Here is a 16,149-nt window from a genome sequence, read left to right as displayed (position 1 = left end):
CGCAGGGCAGGGTCCAGGCCTGTCCTACCGCCTCAGCTGGGCCTTCCTCCATGGAGTGGGGCCCTCCCGCAGCTCCCAGTCCTTGCTGCAGTAGCAGGTGGGTAGCACGTGGCTCATGCTGCTGCTGCCAAGATCACCAGGGCGCTGCCATGGGCCCAGGTGCACCTGACCCTTCTGAGGCGCCTGGTGTCTGCATCGCTTCCGCCAGAGATCCCCAAGCACCAGGCTTTCCAAAGTGCTCACGGGCTGCCCTGGGCTGTCACTGGGGCACGGCTACCCCAGGCTGCTGCCGTGGCCCCCTGCCTCCCTGCCACAGACACCAGTGGCTTGGACCACTGGTGTCTGTGGCCCCGGGTGGGCTGTGTTTGAGCCAGGTGCATTGCGATCCACGGAGCTCTCTGACGTAGCCAGGCCCTAAGTGGGCAGCCTGGAGCCACCAGCACTGTGGGCTGCAAAGCGTCACAGCCGGGAGCAAGTTCCCAGTGTACTGCGCCTAGGGTGACCAGATGTCCCGATTTTAGAGGGAAAGTCCCGATTTTGGGGTCTTTTTCTTATATAGGCTCCTATTACCCCCCACCCCCGTCCCGATTTTTCACCCTTGCTGTCCGGTCACCCTGCCTGCGTCAACCTGTCCCTGCGATTTCCTGCCGGCTCCCTTTGTGAGCGGCCACACAGTGAGGGGCAACGTGGGCCGCAGCTGGCACCGTGCCAACAGGGAAATGAACGGCTCTGATCCCCTGAGACCGAACCCCCGTTGGCGGGTTTGGGGGCTGTCACGGAGTCCCTGGGCGATGCTCTGGAACTGCTCCCCATGAAGCCAGTCAGGACTCTGGGGCAGTCGCCTTTCTGTGAGCAGCCTGTCTTCAGGACACACAGCTCACACAGCTTCCACCTTCCTGGGTCTGACCTCGGAGCATTCAGCATCCTCTGCCCCTCCGTGCGCTTCCCACAGCGAGTCCGCTCAGGCGGGGCTCCTGGGGAAGCCAGAGGGTCCTGCACCCCAACTTCGCAGTCAGACGTGACTCTCAGCCAGCCAGTAAAACAGAAGGTTTATTAGACGACAGGAACATGGTCTAAAACAGAGCTTGCAGGTGCAGAGAACGGGACCCCTCAGCTGGGTCCATTCTGGGGGGCAGTGAGCCAGACAACCACGTCTGCACTTCACTCCATGTCCCAGCCAGCCCCAAACTGAAAACCCCCTCCAGCCCCTCCTCCTCTGGGCCTTGTTCCTTTCCCGGGCCAGGTGGTCACCTGATTCCCTTGTTCTCCAACCCTTCAGCTCTCACCCTGCAGGGGGGAAGGGCCCAGGCCATCAGCTGCCAGGAAACAGGGTGTTGGCCATTCTCTGTGTCCAGACTCCTGCACACACATGCCCCCTAGGGCTCCGCAATGATCACACACACCTACCCCACCCCCTAGATACCTAAGAACTGCCTAGGGGAAACTGAGGCACCCCCACACTATTCAGAGGAAACATCAAGAACAGTCCCACTTCGTCACATCTCTCCCCCCTTCGAGATCGAACTGAGCGGGGTCACTTTAGCCGGTGACCTGGGGAAGTTCGAAGCCACCAACGTTCCCATGGATGCCCCAGCATCTCTCCCATTCCTTGGTAGGAGTTACACCAGGCCCTTCCATTTTCATACCCTCCCTTAGGTCAGGGGTGGTCGATAGCACTCGCAGGCCGCATGTGGGAAGGTTTATGCAGCCCATGCCCTTTGGCCACCCCAAGAATGTCTCCCCATTGACCATCACCTTCTGCTCCCACTGGAGGTCCGAGGGGCCTGGCCCCAGGAAACTCCACACAGACATATAGGTTGGGGTCAGGAGTGGGAGCCTGTCCACATCCCCACCCATCTGGCTGACGGAGTCTATGGCCTTGGGACCCAGCAAGGGAGCTAGACACCGGGGCTTTTCCGCAGGGTCCCCCTGGTTCAAATCGTCAGCCTGCTCAAAGGCAGTGAGGTGGGCATCCACACACCCCCCCTCCTTAACCAGGGGCAGCAATTTAGTCTCGAGGTTCCCTGCGGAACTGGCCCCCCGGGATCTATCCCCACTCACCCCGGGGAGGTCCCCTGGGCCTCTCCGCTCCCCCACCGCCAGTTCATGCTGCTGCTGCTTCTGCAGCTCTTTCTCGGGCTCTCGCTGTCTCCCACAGTCCTCTTGCTCTCTCAGACTCAGCTCCAATCCCGTCCGTCTCGATCCCCCGATGGGGAACCCGATCGTGAAGACCCCCGTCTGGTCGGGGACAGGAGTCTTGGCGATGCCTGGCTCCCGCTCCAGCTGCTCCCAGATCCTGCTATAGCCCCATTTGGGGTCAGGAATCTGTTCCTTAGAGCGGTCATCCTCCTCCAGCTGCACGATTAACTCTGCTTTGGTGAACTTTCCAGCGCTCAACCCTCTCTTTTTGCACAGGGTTACACTGTCCTTCTTAAGGAGACGGGGACAGGCCATCACTCCGCTCTCCCAAGTTGTTGTGGACTCACAGGCCCGTGTGTTCTCAGCTCCCCACGGTTTCCAGGGAGAACCCCTAGTGTGCCAGCCCTTCTCGAGGTCACCACCTCTTTGCCAGGGTCGAGCTGCAGACTCCTCCGCCCCTGAGACTGCTCGCTGCAGTCCCCAGGGGAACCCTGTTACTGCAAAAGTCCTTCTCTATGGTCACACACTCCTAGGGGTTAACCGCCCCCTGAAACCGCTCCTCTCTGAGCCTTCAGCAGGCCTGGTCCTCGGCAATCCCCCTTCGTGTTACTGCTCCCCAGTCACTTACTGCAGGAAGCGCCATCCACGGGGTGCAGTACATCCCACCTCTGCCACCAGTTGTCACGGAGTCCCTGGGCGATGCTCTGGAACTGCTCCCCATGAAGCCAGTCAGGACTCTGGGGCAGTCGCCTTTCTGTGAGCAGCCTGTCTTCAGGACACGCAGCTCACCCAGCTTCCACCTTCCTGGGTCTGACCTCGGAGCATTCAGCATCCTCTGCCCCTCCGTGCGCTTCCCACAGCGAGTCCGCTCAGGCGGGGCTCCTGGGGAAGCCAGAGGGTCCTGCACCCCAACTTCGCAGTCAGACGTGACTCTCAGCCAGCCAGTAAAACAGAAGGTTTATTAGACGACAGGAACATGGTCTAAAACAGAGCTTGCAGGTGCAGAGAACGGGACCCCTCAGCTGGGTCCATTCTGGGGGGCAGTGAGCCAGACAACCACGTCTGCACTTCACTCCATGTCCCAGCCAGCCCCAAACTGAAAACCCCCTCCAGCCCCTCCTCCTCTGGGCCTTGTTCCTTTCCCGGGCCAGGTGGTCACCTGATTCCCTTGTTCTCCAACCCTTCAGCTCTCACCCTGCAGGGGGGAAGGGCCCAGGCCATCAGCTGCCAGGAAACAGGGTGTTGGCCATTCTCTGTGTCCAGACTCCTGCACACACATGCCCCCTAGGGCTCCGCAATGATCACACACACCTACCCCACCCCCTAGATACCTAAGAACTGCCTAGGGGAAACTGAGGCACCCCCACACTATTCAGAGGAAACATCAAGAACAGTCCCACTTCGTCACAGGGGCGTCTCGGGAGCCCCGTGCAGAGGAGCGGGGCGGAGTCAGCCTTGCTGCTGTTGGAACGAAAGGCCCTGCAGCTGTGCAGAGAGAGCACAGCAGCAAGTAGGGTGGCAGAGGCCTGTCTCCAGCAGGGTGGCTGTAGCCGATCCTCTGCAGCGACCGTGTTTGCATCCTTTCACTCGCTCTCCCTGTCGTATTCCAAGCACGCCCCGTGCCTGGAGGCAGGCGCTGACCTGGCCGCTGCAGAGGACGGAAGAGCCTGCTGTCTCGGATGCAGTTTCCTGCCTTGGAGCTCCCCTCGCCAGCGCTGCATGCTGCTCCTTTGCTCTGCCCAGCTGAGGTCTGAGCCCTCCCCTCTGAACTGTTCTCCACAGCTGCCATGGCGAGGCATGGAGCAAATGAGCCCCTCCATTTCTTTTGGTCGTGACTCCCCAGCCCCAGTTGTCGCTGCACCGTGTTTCCAGGGACTTGACCCTCCCAGGGAAAAACATTTCAAGAGGCCCTTTGGTCTCGGCGGGGGTGGGGGGCTGGGGGGTGATGCTGCCTCCCTCGTGGCTAATCGTGCTATGCTTTTCTCTGTAGGCTCCACGGATGGGCACTTTCATGGGCGTTTACCTGCCCTGCCTGCAAAACATCTTCGGGGTGATCCTCTTCCTGCGCCTCACCTGGGTGGTGGGAATTGCTGGCATCATGGAGTCATTCTGCATGGTCATCCTTTGCTGCTCCTGCGTGAGTGATGGCGTTACCCCGCCCTGCCGTGCAGCCGTCACCCCAGGGCTGTAAGCTCTGCTGTGCAGCATGGAGTGTCCCGTCCAGGTGGGGTTAGACGAGACGGGCAGAGCCCAGCACTGAATGGACAGGCCTAGCTCATTCTTCTCTCCCTTCCGGCCAAGGGCTGGAGTTCCTTGGGAGTGGCAGGGCCCGCTGGGACCTGCAGGGAGGAATAATTCACCTCCCCTGTTTGCATGAACATGGCTCAGCCTAGGAGTCAGGAAGAAGCCCCACTCCAGTGCTGGGGGGAGGGAGACTGCAGCGAAAGAGAGGACTGGAGACAGCCAGCCACCTGTTACTAGGGAACGAGATGGGAACACTGAATGCTGACACAGCTAATAAACCAAACCCATCACCTTGTTGGGAAACCAGCCTTTACAAGCCAGAAGCTAGTCCCAATTCTATCAATCCTGGAGATGGGCAGGAGTGTGCTGCCTGGGGGCCCCACTGAGGGGAGCAGCTACTTCTTGGGAACTTTATTTCCTGGGATCAGAATCTGATATTCCAGCACCCCCTTCTTGTGGGCCGTCTCCCGCCCTGTGCAATGCAACGAGACAGCTCTTTTGTGTGCAGTTCAGGCAGTTTTACAGCTGGATGGAAATGGGGCCCCGCCTCCAAGATGGTGCCCCCCCCCCATATGCAGCAGGGTTGCCAGAGGCCAGGAAAGCCTCATGTTAAAACCCTTTTTCCTGGTGTGGGCCATGCTGCAGGGCAACCTGCCCTCCCATCAGCCCTCTGCTACCAATAGCCACGGCAGCCATGCCGGAGCAAGAAGAACCAGGTCACATGCTGAGGGCACGTCTACATGTCAAACGCTGCTTTGGTGCAGCTGTGCCCCAGTAGTGTTTAAAGAGCCGATGGGAGAGAGCTGTCCCGGCGGCATAGTTAATCCACGTCCCTGAGAGGCTGTAGCTATGTCGGTGGACCTGGCGCTGTCCACACCGGGGGCTAGGTCAGTGTAACTGCGTCACTCAGGGCTGTGGATTTTTCACACCCCAAGCGACATCGTTACACCAACGTAGGTCTGACATGCAGACCAGACCTTACTGAGGAGAGCAGCCCTGGGCAGCCCTCCAATGCGCTACAATCTGAGAGCCTCTCTTCCAAAGGGTCCCAGCTCCCTCCTGGAGGGATCACTTCTGAAGCTTTAGCTCACCCAGGAGCAAATTGGGCAGGAGCTGGCATGCTGGGACCCACAGCCCAGGGGTGGAGCGCCTGGGGAATAACCCTGGGGCTGAATTCAACTTCCAGCTCGGAAAACTCAACCACGGGTTTAATGTCAATCCCTTTGCTCGTCCCTTGCCCCACGACAAAGTGACATACTGGTGTCATTCATACAGGCAAACACCTTCCCGATTCCTGACCCCTCTCACTCGTGACACACCTCCAGGTCAGTAATTACTGCTCCCCTCCCAGGTGTTGCATTATTCCTGGCCCCCGGCCTGGTGCCCCCGGCCCACTGGGGCACAGGAGACAGCATGGCTCCAGGGTGCCTCTAACACTAGGAGAACAGGAGGACTTGTGGCACCTCAGAGACTAACCCATGTATTTGAGCCTAAGCTTTCATGAGCTACAGCTCACTTCATCGGATGCATACTGTGGAAAATACAGAAGATGGTTTCTATACACACAAACCATGAAAAAATGGGTGTTTATCACTGCAAAAGGTTTTCTCTCCCCCCACCCCACTCTCCTGCTGGTAATAGCTTATCTAAAGTGATCACTCTCCTTACAATGTGTATGATAATCAAGGTGGGCCATTTTCAGCACAAATCCAGGTTTTCTCCGGCCCACCTTGATTATCATACACATTGTAAGGAGAGTGATCACTTTAGATAAGCTATTACCAGCAGGAGAGTGGGGTGGGGGGAGAGAAAACCTTTTGTAGTGATAAACACCCATTTTTTCATGGTTTGTGTGTATAAAACCATCTTCTGTATTTTCCACGGCATGCATCCGATGAAGTGAGCTGTAGCTCACGAAAGCTTATGCTCAAATAAATTGGTTAGTCTCTGAGGTGCCACAAGTCCTCCTGTTCTTGTTGCGAATACAGACTAACACGGCTGCTACTCTGAAATCTAACACTATGGTTTTCCTCTCTGCAGACGATGCTGACAGCCATTTCCATGAGTGCCATCGCTACAAACGGCGTTGTGCCAGGTAGGGCGAGGGCTTTCCCTCTCCCCGCTGCACATCATCGCCCTGACTGCATCAGCCTCCTCCCCCAGCCTCCTCCCCCAGTCACAGGGACACTAGCTCCCAGCCACCCACTCCACAGCTACGACCCTGCACAGGCAGAGCTGCCGTAGACCCTCAGTCTCTGGTGGGAGAGACCAAAGGCCCATGTGCGTCACCCACTGGCTTTTGGAAGGAACATGCTGTATTCTGGGCTTGTCTAACCCCTGTGACAGAGAGTCCCCAGCCAGTGGCTGGCCCACCTATGGGGCTAGTTGCCCCCAGCCAGTGGCTAGCGCTGTCATTTAGCTAAGTGGCAGTTTTAGCTCCCAAAAGACCAGATTCTGCTTCTGCAGAGAGCCAAGCAGTGGTACGGCTTGTCACGGACTCACCGATCGTGCCCGCTCTTGGCCCCTGCGGTCCGTGCGGGGTGCCCCTTTCAGTGAGACAGCCCTTTTCCCGGGGGTCCACTCTCTCTCGGGGTTAAGCCCCTCCACCTCCTCAAGCCACCCCTCTCTGAGCCTTAGCACACCTGTTTCCCGCTGTGGGTCCCCTCACGGAGACCACTCACTCTGGATCCCTGGGACCTTCACTCCCCGAAGGGGATGATGCCACCCTGTTCTCTAGACCGGAGTGACTCTCAGTCAGTGTCAAACAGGAGGGTTTATTGAGCACTGAACCCAGCACAGGAAACTCTCAGGGCCTCAGGCCTGGCCTCCCTCAGCACAGCACATCCAAGTCTCCCCTGCATCCAGCTGGGCTCTGCCTGCTCCCTCCCTCCAGCCCAGAGCCCCCCTGCTTCCCCGCTGGGCAGCTGAGATCCCCGGCCCCAAGTCCCGCCCCTGTCCATTGTCTTCTCTCCAGGTAAACAGGGTCGTAAACAGGGTCCTCTAGCTGGGACCGGTTGGTTGGGTCCCCGGGGGTCCTCGCAGCCCATTGTTTCCCCACTGGCCATAACTGGCTGTGACTCCTGAGTTGGGCCTCCGGGTCACCAGGCCGTTGGCTGGCGTCCCACGTTCCCTGCCAGTCCTCTGGAACAACAAACTCCCTCTCCCATCACCTTGTTAAACTGGTAACCCCCAGGGAAACTGAGTCCCACTCCCTCTGCATACAAACCATAGGAAAACCAAGGGGGGAAAAACCCATAGGAAACAAGGAAACTTCGTCACACTGCTGCACTGGGCTGTGATGTCTCTAACTACTAGCCAACATGCTGCTCCCAGAGCCTGGAAGCCAGAGACCCAGCATTCTAATGCCAGCTCCTCTGTAGCTGGGTAACCCGGTGACACGGTGTGAGTTGTGTCTCCCCTGATGGGCTGCTTTGCGTACAGGGTAACAGCATTCCCACCTAGAGCCGGGCTGTGCTGCAAATCCGAAGGGCGAGCCTGCAAATGTGCTGCCGACGGGTGGGCTGAGAGGGGTGTGGGTGGGATGTGTGGCGTGGAACGGGAGGGCCAGGGAATCGTTCTGGGAATGATTTTATGCTGCAGCACATTGTATTGAGGGGTGAATTTGGATGTTGCTTATTGTTTGTGGTGTTTTTAGTGCTGCACTTGGATTAATGGGAGCTGTCCGTTTAAGAAGAGGGTGGGGAACATTAGGGGGTTTGTAAGCAGACGGAGGCAGTGGGGGTGCAAAGCAGGGAGACCCCGGCTGGGTGAGCCCCCAAAGGGCAGAACTGGATTTAATAACTGATCTTCCCAAATCCAAACTTTGCCCTGTGTCCCGTTAGTGCTCCAGGGAGTGGCTGGCTCAGGGAGTCACTGTCACGCTTCAGAGTCTTCCCCAGGCAGGGCACCAGAATGAATCCAGCCCAGCTCAGCAGGGGTTAACAGCTGGTCCCCTCAGGCGGCTGTTTAGTGGCCCTGTGTGCGATGAGTGTGCTGGGTCTCAGGACCAGCTCCCACATCACAAGCTCACCTACCGCTCGGAACTAATGGGCAGAGGCAGCAGGGAGGCACAGAACCAGCTGGACCATAGGCAGCCCCCCCATGACAGCGAGCCTCAGGCAGGGCACAGCCAGTGTGGGGGAAGCCAGCCCTCCGCTGCCCCAGAGATAAACTCAGCGTGTCGCTCCAGGGCTGCATGTATCCCCGGTTCTCCTGAAGCTGGAGTTTATGCTTACACAAAATAGCTCATGAAATGTCCCCTGTGGAGCTGCATGGCCCTGGGCAGCCACATTCACACTGGCTTGGCATAGATGTAAATGACCCACATGGGCAGGGTGAGTGAGGAGACCCACAGGCCCAAGCCAGATGTGGGTCTCCTCACTGAGTGAGGAGTAAAGACTAATGAGCTGAATCTGCCACATGGTAACTGCCTGCAAAGACTGGTGGGGAGATTGTGGAGACCTCAGAGAGGGCGACTGGAGGTAGGGGCATTGGGCTGTAGGGGGAGCAATGGGCTGAGACCCCCGGGAGGGTGGCTGGGGGTCAGGCCATGGGGATGTAGGGGAGCAATGGGCTGAGACTCCAGGGAGGGCGGCTGGGGGTCAGGCCATGGGGATGTAGGGGAGCAATGGGCCGAGCTGGCACAAGGTCTTCCCGGGGTGCTCTCTGCTCCCCAGCCACACGGCGCTCTGAGCGGGGCAGGGCAAAGCAGCTTGTTCAGAACGTTGCTGTTCAGTGAATTAGCTCTGGATGATGCTGAGTCGGGGCTGGGGTTACCCTGTGTCCCAGGACTGCATTCGGTGCATGGCTGCGCCTGCCTGGGGCTGCTAGAGCCGCTGGGCCCTGTCCCCACCTGGCCGGACTGGGTGGCCTGGCTCTGGCTGAGCGCTGACAGCTCTGTGTCCAGCGATGTCATTCCTGGATTTCTCACCCGCTGCAGCAGGCCCTTCAGCCACGGCTCCCCAGGGACCCAGAGCCTGCCTCAGCTGGCAGAGCACATGTCCGCAGCCCAGCCGCTGCCTCCTGGGGCTGCGGGATTGCAGGCAATCTGCGGCCTGTCAGCTCCGCACAGGTGGGACAGCCCAGCCTGGCAGCTGCCCCCACTCTGCCCAGAGACCACTCAGCGTGAGCCAAGGCGTGAGGGTCTGGCAGGGTCTCCAGGGGACCCCTTCCCTCCTGCTGCTGGGAGGGAGACAGCCCTACCTCCCCGCCCCCAGCTCAGGCCCTGTGCTCGCCCTGCCCCCTTGCCAACTTCTGCCTGGCAAGAGTGGCCTCTGCTGGACCCACAGTGGCTTCCCCTGGCATGAGGAAGGAGAGCTGGAGCTGGGACATGGCCCTGGTGCCCCCGAGCGGCCTGGCAGATGCACACCGGCAGGGTGCAAAGGGATCTGTTCCTGAGAAAGCAGGCGTGTGCCGGGCTCCTGCAGCGGGACCCAACCCCCTTTGCTCTTCTCTTTGCCAGCGGGTGGCTCCTACTACATGATCTCGCGCTCTCTGGGGCCCGAGTTCGGCGGGGCCGTGGGGCTGTGCTTCTACCTGGGCACCACCTTCGCGGGAGCCATGTACATCTTGGGCACCATCGAGATCCTTCTGGTGAGTGTGGCTGGGGCCCCTCTGAGCGGGCACTGGGGGAGGCTGTTCCCGCAGGCCCCACGGGGCCGTAACCCAGCAGCCTTCTGGCCCGGCACTCCAGCCACGCGCTCTGGGCACACCTGCTCTCAGCAGTGGGGGCAGGATGGCGCTTCTGTCCCCCCCAGCACTTGGCCTGGATGGGGACCCCATTGGGCAGAGCCCCGGAGGAGCAGAGGAGAGGCTGGGGGGGACAGGCGTGGTGGAAAGCCTGGGGGACAGGGTTAATGGCTGGCCAGGGGACAGGCAGATGGGGTGAGAGCTCCCCAAACCCCCAGAGCCGATATGTGTGGGGATGTGGACAGCACGGCTTGTCTCACAGACCCGCACACACTGGGGACGGGGCGGGGGGAGGGGGCAGAACCACAAAACACAACATAATTTTTTTAAATCTTGTGATTTTGGGTCTTGTGAGGTTTGTGGTGCTGAGCCTGACACAACAGGGCCCCGATCCTGGCCGGTCCTGGGGTATGGCTGTAATAACCCTGTAATGGGGAGAAGTGGGGCAGTGGAGCCGGTGGGTGGGGGCTGCGCTGGGCCAGACGTTGATGCTGGCTGTGACTCTCTCCCAGGCCTATATCTTCCCCGCCATGGCCATTTTCAAGGGAGAGGATGCCAGCGAGGAGGCCGCGGCCATGCTCAACAACATGCGTGTCTATGGCACCTGTGTGCTCACCTGCATGGCCACTGTGGTGTTCGTCGGGGTCAAGTATGTCAACAAGTTTGCCTTGGTTTTCCTGGGCTGCGTCATCCTCTCCATCCTGGCCATCTACGCTGGGGTCATCAAATCCGCCATCGACCCCCCCAGCTTCCCGTGAGTAGCAGCGCAGCACCCTCCCACCTCCCGCGGGCTGCCGCAGGGGGCTGGGGCTGGCGGGGCAGGAGGTGACTCTGGTACATTCTCTGCTTGTGTCCTCTCCCCCCAGGGTCTGTTTGCTGGGTAACAGGACACTGTCACGCCACGGCTTCGACATCTGTGCCAAGCTGGTGCTGGAAGGGAATGAGACAGTGGGCTCCAAGCTGTGGGAGCTGTTCTGCACCTCCAAATTCCTCAACGCCACCTGTGACGAGTACTTCCTGAGGAACAACGTGACCGAGATCCAGGGCATCCCGGGCGCTGCCAGTGGGCTCATCAAAGGTATGAGCAGCCGCGCGGGGGAGGGAGAGTGGACAGACCCAGGCTGGCACCAGTGCAGACCTGGGCTTAACGCTGGTTCCGGCCCCCCTCTGGCTCCCAAGTGACCTATTGCTTGGTCTCCCCAGAGCCTGGCTTAGCCTCTGGGAAGGAAAAACTCAGAACTGGAGCAGCTGGGGGCTGTGGGTCAGGCCTGAGGGGCACCAGCAGAGCTGTGTATGGGTCGGGAGAGGTGCTGAAGATCATGAGAAGTTTGTGCATGTTAGAAACCAGCCCGGCCAGCAGCTGAAAGGTGAGGAAAGCTCATCTCCCACCTTCCAATTGCCTTGGAGCCGTGGGGCTGGGAGGGTGGCTCTGTGGGGCAGCAGGACCTGCCCCCCTAAGTAGGGCATGCTGACATGCAGGGCTGCTCATCGCTGTGTCTCTTCCTGCTCATTCTCAGTGGAGATGTTGTCACTGGTGGGGAAGAACCTTGTCTGGGCTGTAGCTGTCATGGGAAGGTGCATCTCCCATAGCCATGGGATGAACCAAGATTCAGTGCCTCGGGGGCTCGCCCTTCGAGCCAGACACAGTGCACCGGCTTCCCGCAGACTTTCCAGGGCTGGAGCTGAATGAATTGGCTCATTGTTTCCTCTTTGCCCAGGGAAGGCCTGATATTGATCTGAGGTTTAGAGAGAAGTAATCACCCCCTTGGTGTTACTTATCTGCTGCTTTAATATGTAGATTAGCGAGCAAAAGCTGTTCTGTACCCAGGGCTCTGGAATGGGGCCAGAGACAGAGGAAGTTCTGGTGAAGTTTGTGGCAGGAGCTGTTTACAATCTGCTTTTCCTGGGTCATCCTTTGCTTGGGTGCTACACTAGAGGAGGCTGTGGCCGTGTGGCCTGGTTCCAGATGCTCGCTGCTTTCCCTGGCCCCTGGCTTTCAGGAGTTACATTGAGACTTTCCCCATTTGGGCATGGGAGTCTGAGGAAAATCCCTGCAGCCATGTTAGAATTGTAAAAGGCTGGAGGATTTTATTCCCGCTGTCAGCCTGCACAGCAGCTTCCCTTCTGCACCCGCCAGCATGGCTGGGGCAAAGCAGCTGGACAATAATAAAGATAGGAATCTTTGAACAATCACTTCTGAGCCTGCTCAGCGTGGATCTGCTACTTGTAGCAAAGCCTCTGGCAAATCTGTCCCTTGCAGCAGCCCGGCAATCTCTGCGGTGCCCAGTGAGGTGCCAAGGGGCAGGGTGCGTTGAAAACAAGGTGCTTGGATTCAGGCATGGGAGGCCAGGCGTGACTACCCTGCTTAGCGCTCTCAGGCGATTGCTGCCACGGCAGATAAGGGGCATCCAATAGACGTCGTTTACTAGATGTTCAGGAAGCACTTGAGACGTGTCCGCAGCTCAGATTAATGGGGCAGGGAGAGGCCCTGCCTAGTGGGTAGGACAGAAGGGTCACGGATGGCAGCACGCCCAGATTCCTGCACGGTGGGGTGTTCTCGGTGAGTGAGCAGCAGATGGCAAAGGCTGGCCAGTCCAGGGGAGTCTGGGAGCCCACGGCCAGTGGCCCAGCCCTGCGACAAGCTGGAGATGGAGAGTCAGTGCTGGGACTGCTGGCTGCAGGAGGGAGGAGGTGTGGCAGGGCTGCCAGGACTGGGGTCTCTGCGGTGCAGGCAGCGAGTGGGTCCCGGTCCGGAGGCCAGGTTCAGGGAGCTGGGCTGGCTCACCCCGAGAGGGCAGTCCTGGCTGGGCTGACACAGTGCAGGGTGTCGAAGGATGACAGCTAAGTGGGGCTGGCAGTCTCTTCCCAGCAGTGAAGGTTTAGCAACCTGGAACGAGCAGCAGAGACAGCGGGTGAGAGAGGGCAAGCGACCAGGAGGAGGGGCTGAGAGAACCCCCAGTGGGGGTGAGGGCTGGATCAGCCTCTCCCGGAGCTCTGGATTTGGGATCCCTCCCTGGCCCTCTGTAGGGAATCCAGCAGGGAGACGCCCAGCCAGCCCCTGCAGCATCTTCCAAAGGGCCAGCGCGTGGGCTGTGCGGGGCCTTCTCCCTGGCCAAGGCGGCTCAGGGGGTGGATGGCCTGGTTCAGGAGCACCATGGTGCTGACCCACTAAATGTGCTCGGTCCTTCTGGAGTTGTGGCTCGTGGTCTTGGGCTGGCATATCCGCGGGGCTGTGGGGCGTCTCTCTGGCCATGAGTTTTGTGTTCCAAGACTTAGCCCCAGCTTCTTGGCTTTGGGATCTGCTGCCATTGGCTGCTCTCCTGTGCGGGGATCGCTGATGCCTGCATCAGGGCACGGTGCCAGCCCCCCATCAGCTGTGTTTGTGGTGACAGGCTGGAGCTGCTGATCTCGGCTGGTGGCTGTGTCCTGGGTCCCCTGTCAGAGCAATGAGACCCCGGCAGCAGCTGGGGAGGGGGTGGCAAAGCCCCCTTGTGTCGGGCTCTGGGTACCCTGAATCCCCAGGGCTGTGCTGATCAGGCCTGCTAAGAGAGGAGTCCCGAGGGGGAGGTGTCCCCAGGGTGCATCAGGGGGCGCTCTCCCAGGCAGAGGCGCTGGGTGCAGGGAGGAGGGGTGAGTAATGTGTGGTGGAGGGGCTCCCCGGCAGAGCTCCCCAGGGGTCTAGATTAACTGCCAGGGACGGGAGCTGGGTGCCAGTGGAGACCTCTGCTGTGGGCAAAAGAGCTGAGCTGTTCGGCAGCACAAGGGCCGGGGTGGAGAATAACACGGGGAACGTTCTAGCACCTTTGCATCAATCGATGGTGCGGATCCTGTGGGCAGCGCTGGGCCCCATCGCACGCAGCTGAGGGGTCAGGGACGGGTGAAGAGAACAAGCAAGGCTGGAAAAACGGAGCTGTGGGCAGAGCTGGCAGAGATTGGGATTGTTACCCTCGAGGGCGGGGGAGCAGAGGGGGCAGGACACCAGTCTATCCAGTCCTGGATGGGGCAGAGCAGTGAGAAAGGGGGCGTCAGTTCTCCCTGTCCCACAGCACAGGCCCCAGGGAGCGGCCAGTGAAACTGACAGATGGGAAATTCAAAACTAATAAAGGAAAGTCTTGTTCACGCATTGTATAATTAGCCTGTGGAACTCACTGCCACAGGATGTCACAGAGATCCCAAAGGGAGTGGATGTGTATATGGAGATCATGAATGTCCAGAGTGATCACAGTTAATGCTGACAAAGTGGTTCACAGGTTAACTGACCTTTGATTATGAGGGTGTGTCCACACGGCAGTGGGGAGCGAGTCTCCCTGCTGGGTAGATAGACTTGTGCTGGCAGGGCTCGCAGTAGTGTGCTAACAGTAGCCATGTGGCTGATGTGGCACCTGCGGCGGCTCCGGCTACGCAGCTGGGCCCAAGCCCATCTGCTGCCCGGGTCCTAGCTGCAGTGAGCCTTCGCTGACCGTAACGTCTGCACCATTTACAGCGCACTAGCGTGAGCTCTGTTCACACAAGTCTCTGGCCCCGGGCTGCAGTGTAGGCACCCCCTCAGGGGTCAGGCTGCGACCATCATGGGGGGCCGACTGCAGGATTCTCAGACCACCCCCCCCCGACATGCCTGACGGCCCTCAGGGTTGAGCCTGTGTGACAATGCTTGCTTCCTGAGCGCAGGGATGGGGGGGGGGCGCTGAGTAGGGTGGGGTTCCCCGGGCTGTGTGATGGGTGTGTGGGGATGCCTCATTGTGTCTGCAGCAGGAGCTGGCATGGCGGAGCACCTTGGAGCAGGGGCTTCTCCCGTGTGAACACCCAGCCCTCCCCGGCTCCCCTTGCAGAGAATCTCTGGAGCACGTACCTGACCAAGGGGGTGATTGTGGAGAAGCAGGGGGTGACCTCGGTGTCGCTCGTGGACCCCGTTATCGACATGGACCAGCCCTACGTCTTCAGCGACATGACCTCATACTTCACCTTGCTGGTGGGCATCTACTTCCCGTCCGTCACAGGTAGGAGCTGCAGCCGCTGGGTGCTGGGGGCTTGTGCCCGAATGCATGTGGGGGTGCGCGCCTCGGTGTGTGTGCGTGTGTCTGTGCTGGGCCGGCTCACGTGTAGGTGTGTGGGTGTGCCATGTGCACCTCTGGGTGCCTGCGTCGGCTGTGCCGACGCATGTGTGGGGTGCGTGCGTGTGCCATGCCAGACCTCTGTGTGCGTGCGTCTGTCTGTGCCGATGCGCATGTGGGTGTGCCGTGTGCACCTGTGTGTGCGTGCATCTAGGGGTGGGGGTGTGCCGTGTGCACTTGTGTGTGCGTGCATCTAGGGGTGGGGGTGTGCCGTGTGCACTTGTGTGTGCGTGCGTCTGTCTGTGCCGATACGCATGTGGGTGTGCCGTGTGCACTTGTGTGTGCGTGTGTGCCGTGTGCACTTGTGTGTGCATGCATCTAGGGGTGGGGGTGTGCCGTGTGCACTTGTGTGTGCGTGCGTCTGTCTGTGCCGGCACACATGTGAGATGTGCATGTGCTCCCCTGTATACGTGTGCATCAGCTGGCTGCACATGCGTGTGCGCGTGCAAGGGGCTGTCATGGCTGGCTGGCTGCACACCTCTCTGATGTCTGCTGTCAGCAGCTGCACCCTGTGGCTGTCCCTCTGATTTCTGCTTCCAGCTCGGAGCGTGACTGCGTGGGGGGTGCAGGGGAGGATCAAAGAGCCCCTCCTCCCCCACCCAGCCCCCAGCCCCACAGACAGGCTGGCAGCATGTCTCACCTCCGCGCTGACGTCACCAGCGCTCGGATATTTCTGGCTCCCCTCCAGTGGGCGGAAATAACTGAGCAAAGCAGCCCCTGAGCCGCCCCCCAGGAGCAGCCTGGTCTGGAGCAAAGACAGCGCCAGGCCAGCCCGCGGTAGGAGACCGTGTCTGCGAGCAGCGTGGCCCGCACATGCTCCTGCTGCTCCATGAGCTGGACCCTAGAGCCAGCGGAGTTTGGACCAGGAGGGCTGAACTGAACCCCAAGGCCAGGCCCAGACGTGTGACGCCAGGGGAATCCCAGGGCAGGAAAGCCCCACGCCCCCGGCACGCTGCTAACTCACCAG

General features: G+C 59.9%; 1 protein-coding gene across 3 annotated transcripts in view; it reads left to right on the top strand.

Moving 5' to 3' along the window:
* SLC12A5 (solute carrier family 12 member 5) overlaps window positions 1–16,149 on the top strand; it is a 121,441-nt gene that overhangs the window by 62,564 nt on the left and 42,728 nt on the right. For all 3 annotated transcript variants that reach the window (XM_048820235.2, XM_048820234.2, XM_048820236.2), the window contains exons 4-9: window positions 4,130–4,276; window positions 6,424–6,478; window positions 9,845–9,975; window positions 10,584–10,825; window positions 10,938–11,149; window positions 14,901–15,068. In XM_048820235.2, coding sequence (XP_048676192.1) covers window positions 4,130–4,276; window positions 6,424–6,478; window positions 9,845–9,975; window positions 10,584–10,825; window positions 10,938–11,149; window positions 14,901–15,068 — 955 coding nt within the window. The remainder of the gene's footprint in view (window positions 1–4,129; window positions 4,277–6,423; window positions 6,479–9,844; window positions 9,976–10,583; window positions 10,826–10,937; window positions 11,150–14,900; window positions 15,069–16,149) is intronic.

This window comes from Caretta caretta, chromosome 13 (genome assembly GCF_965140235.1).
Source record: "Caretta caretta isolate rCarCar2 chromosome 13, rCarCar1.hap1, whole genome shotgun sequence".
Taxonomy (NCBI): domain Eukaryota; kingdom Metazoa; phylum Chordata; order Testudines; family Cheloniidae; genus Caretta; species Caretta caretta.
This window is presented reverse-complemented; position numbering and strand designations above follow the sequence as displayed.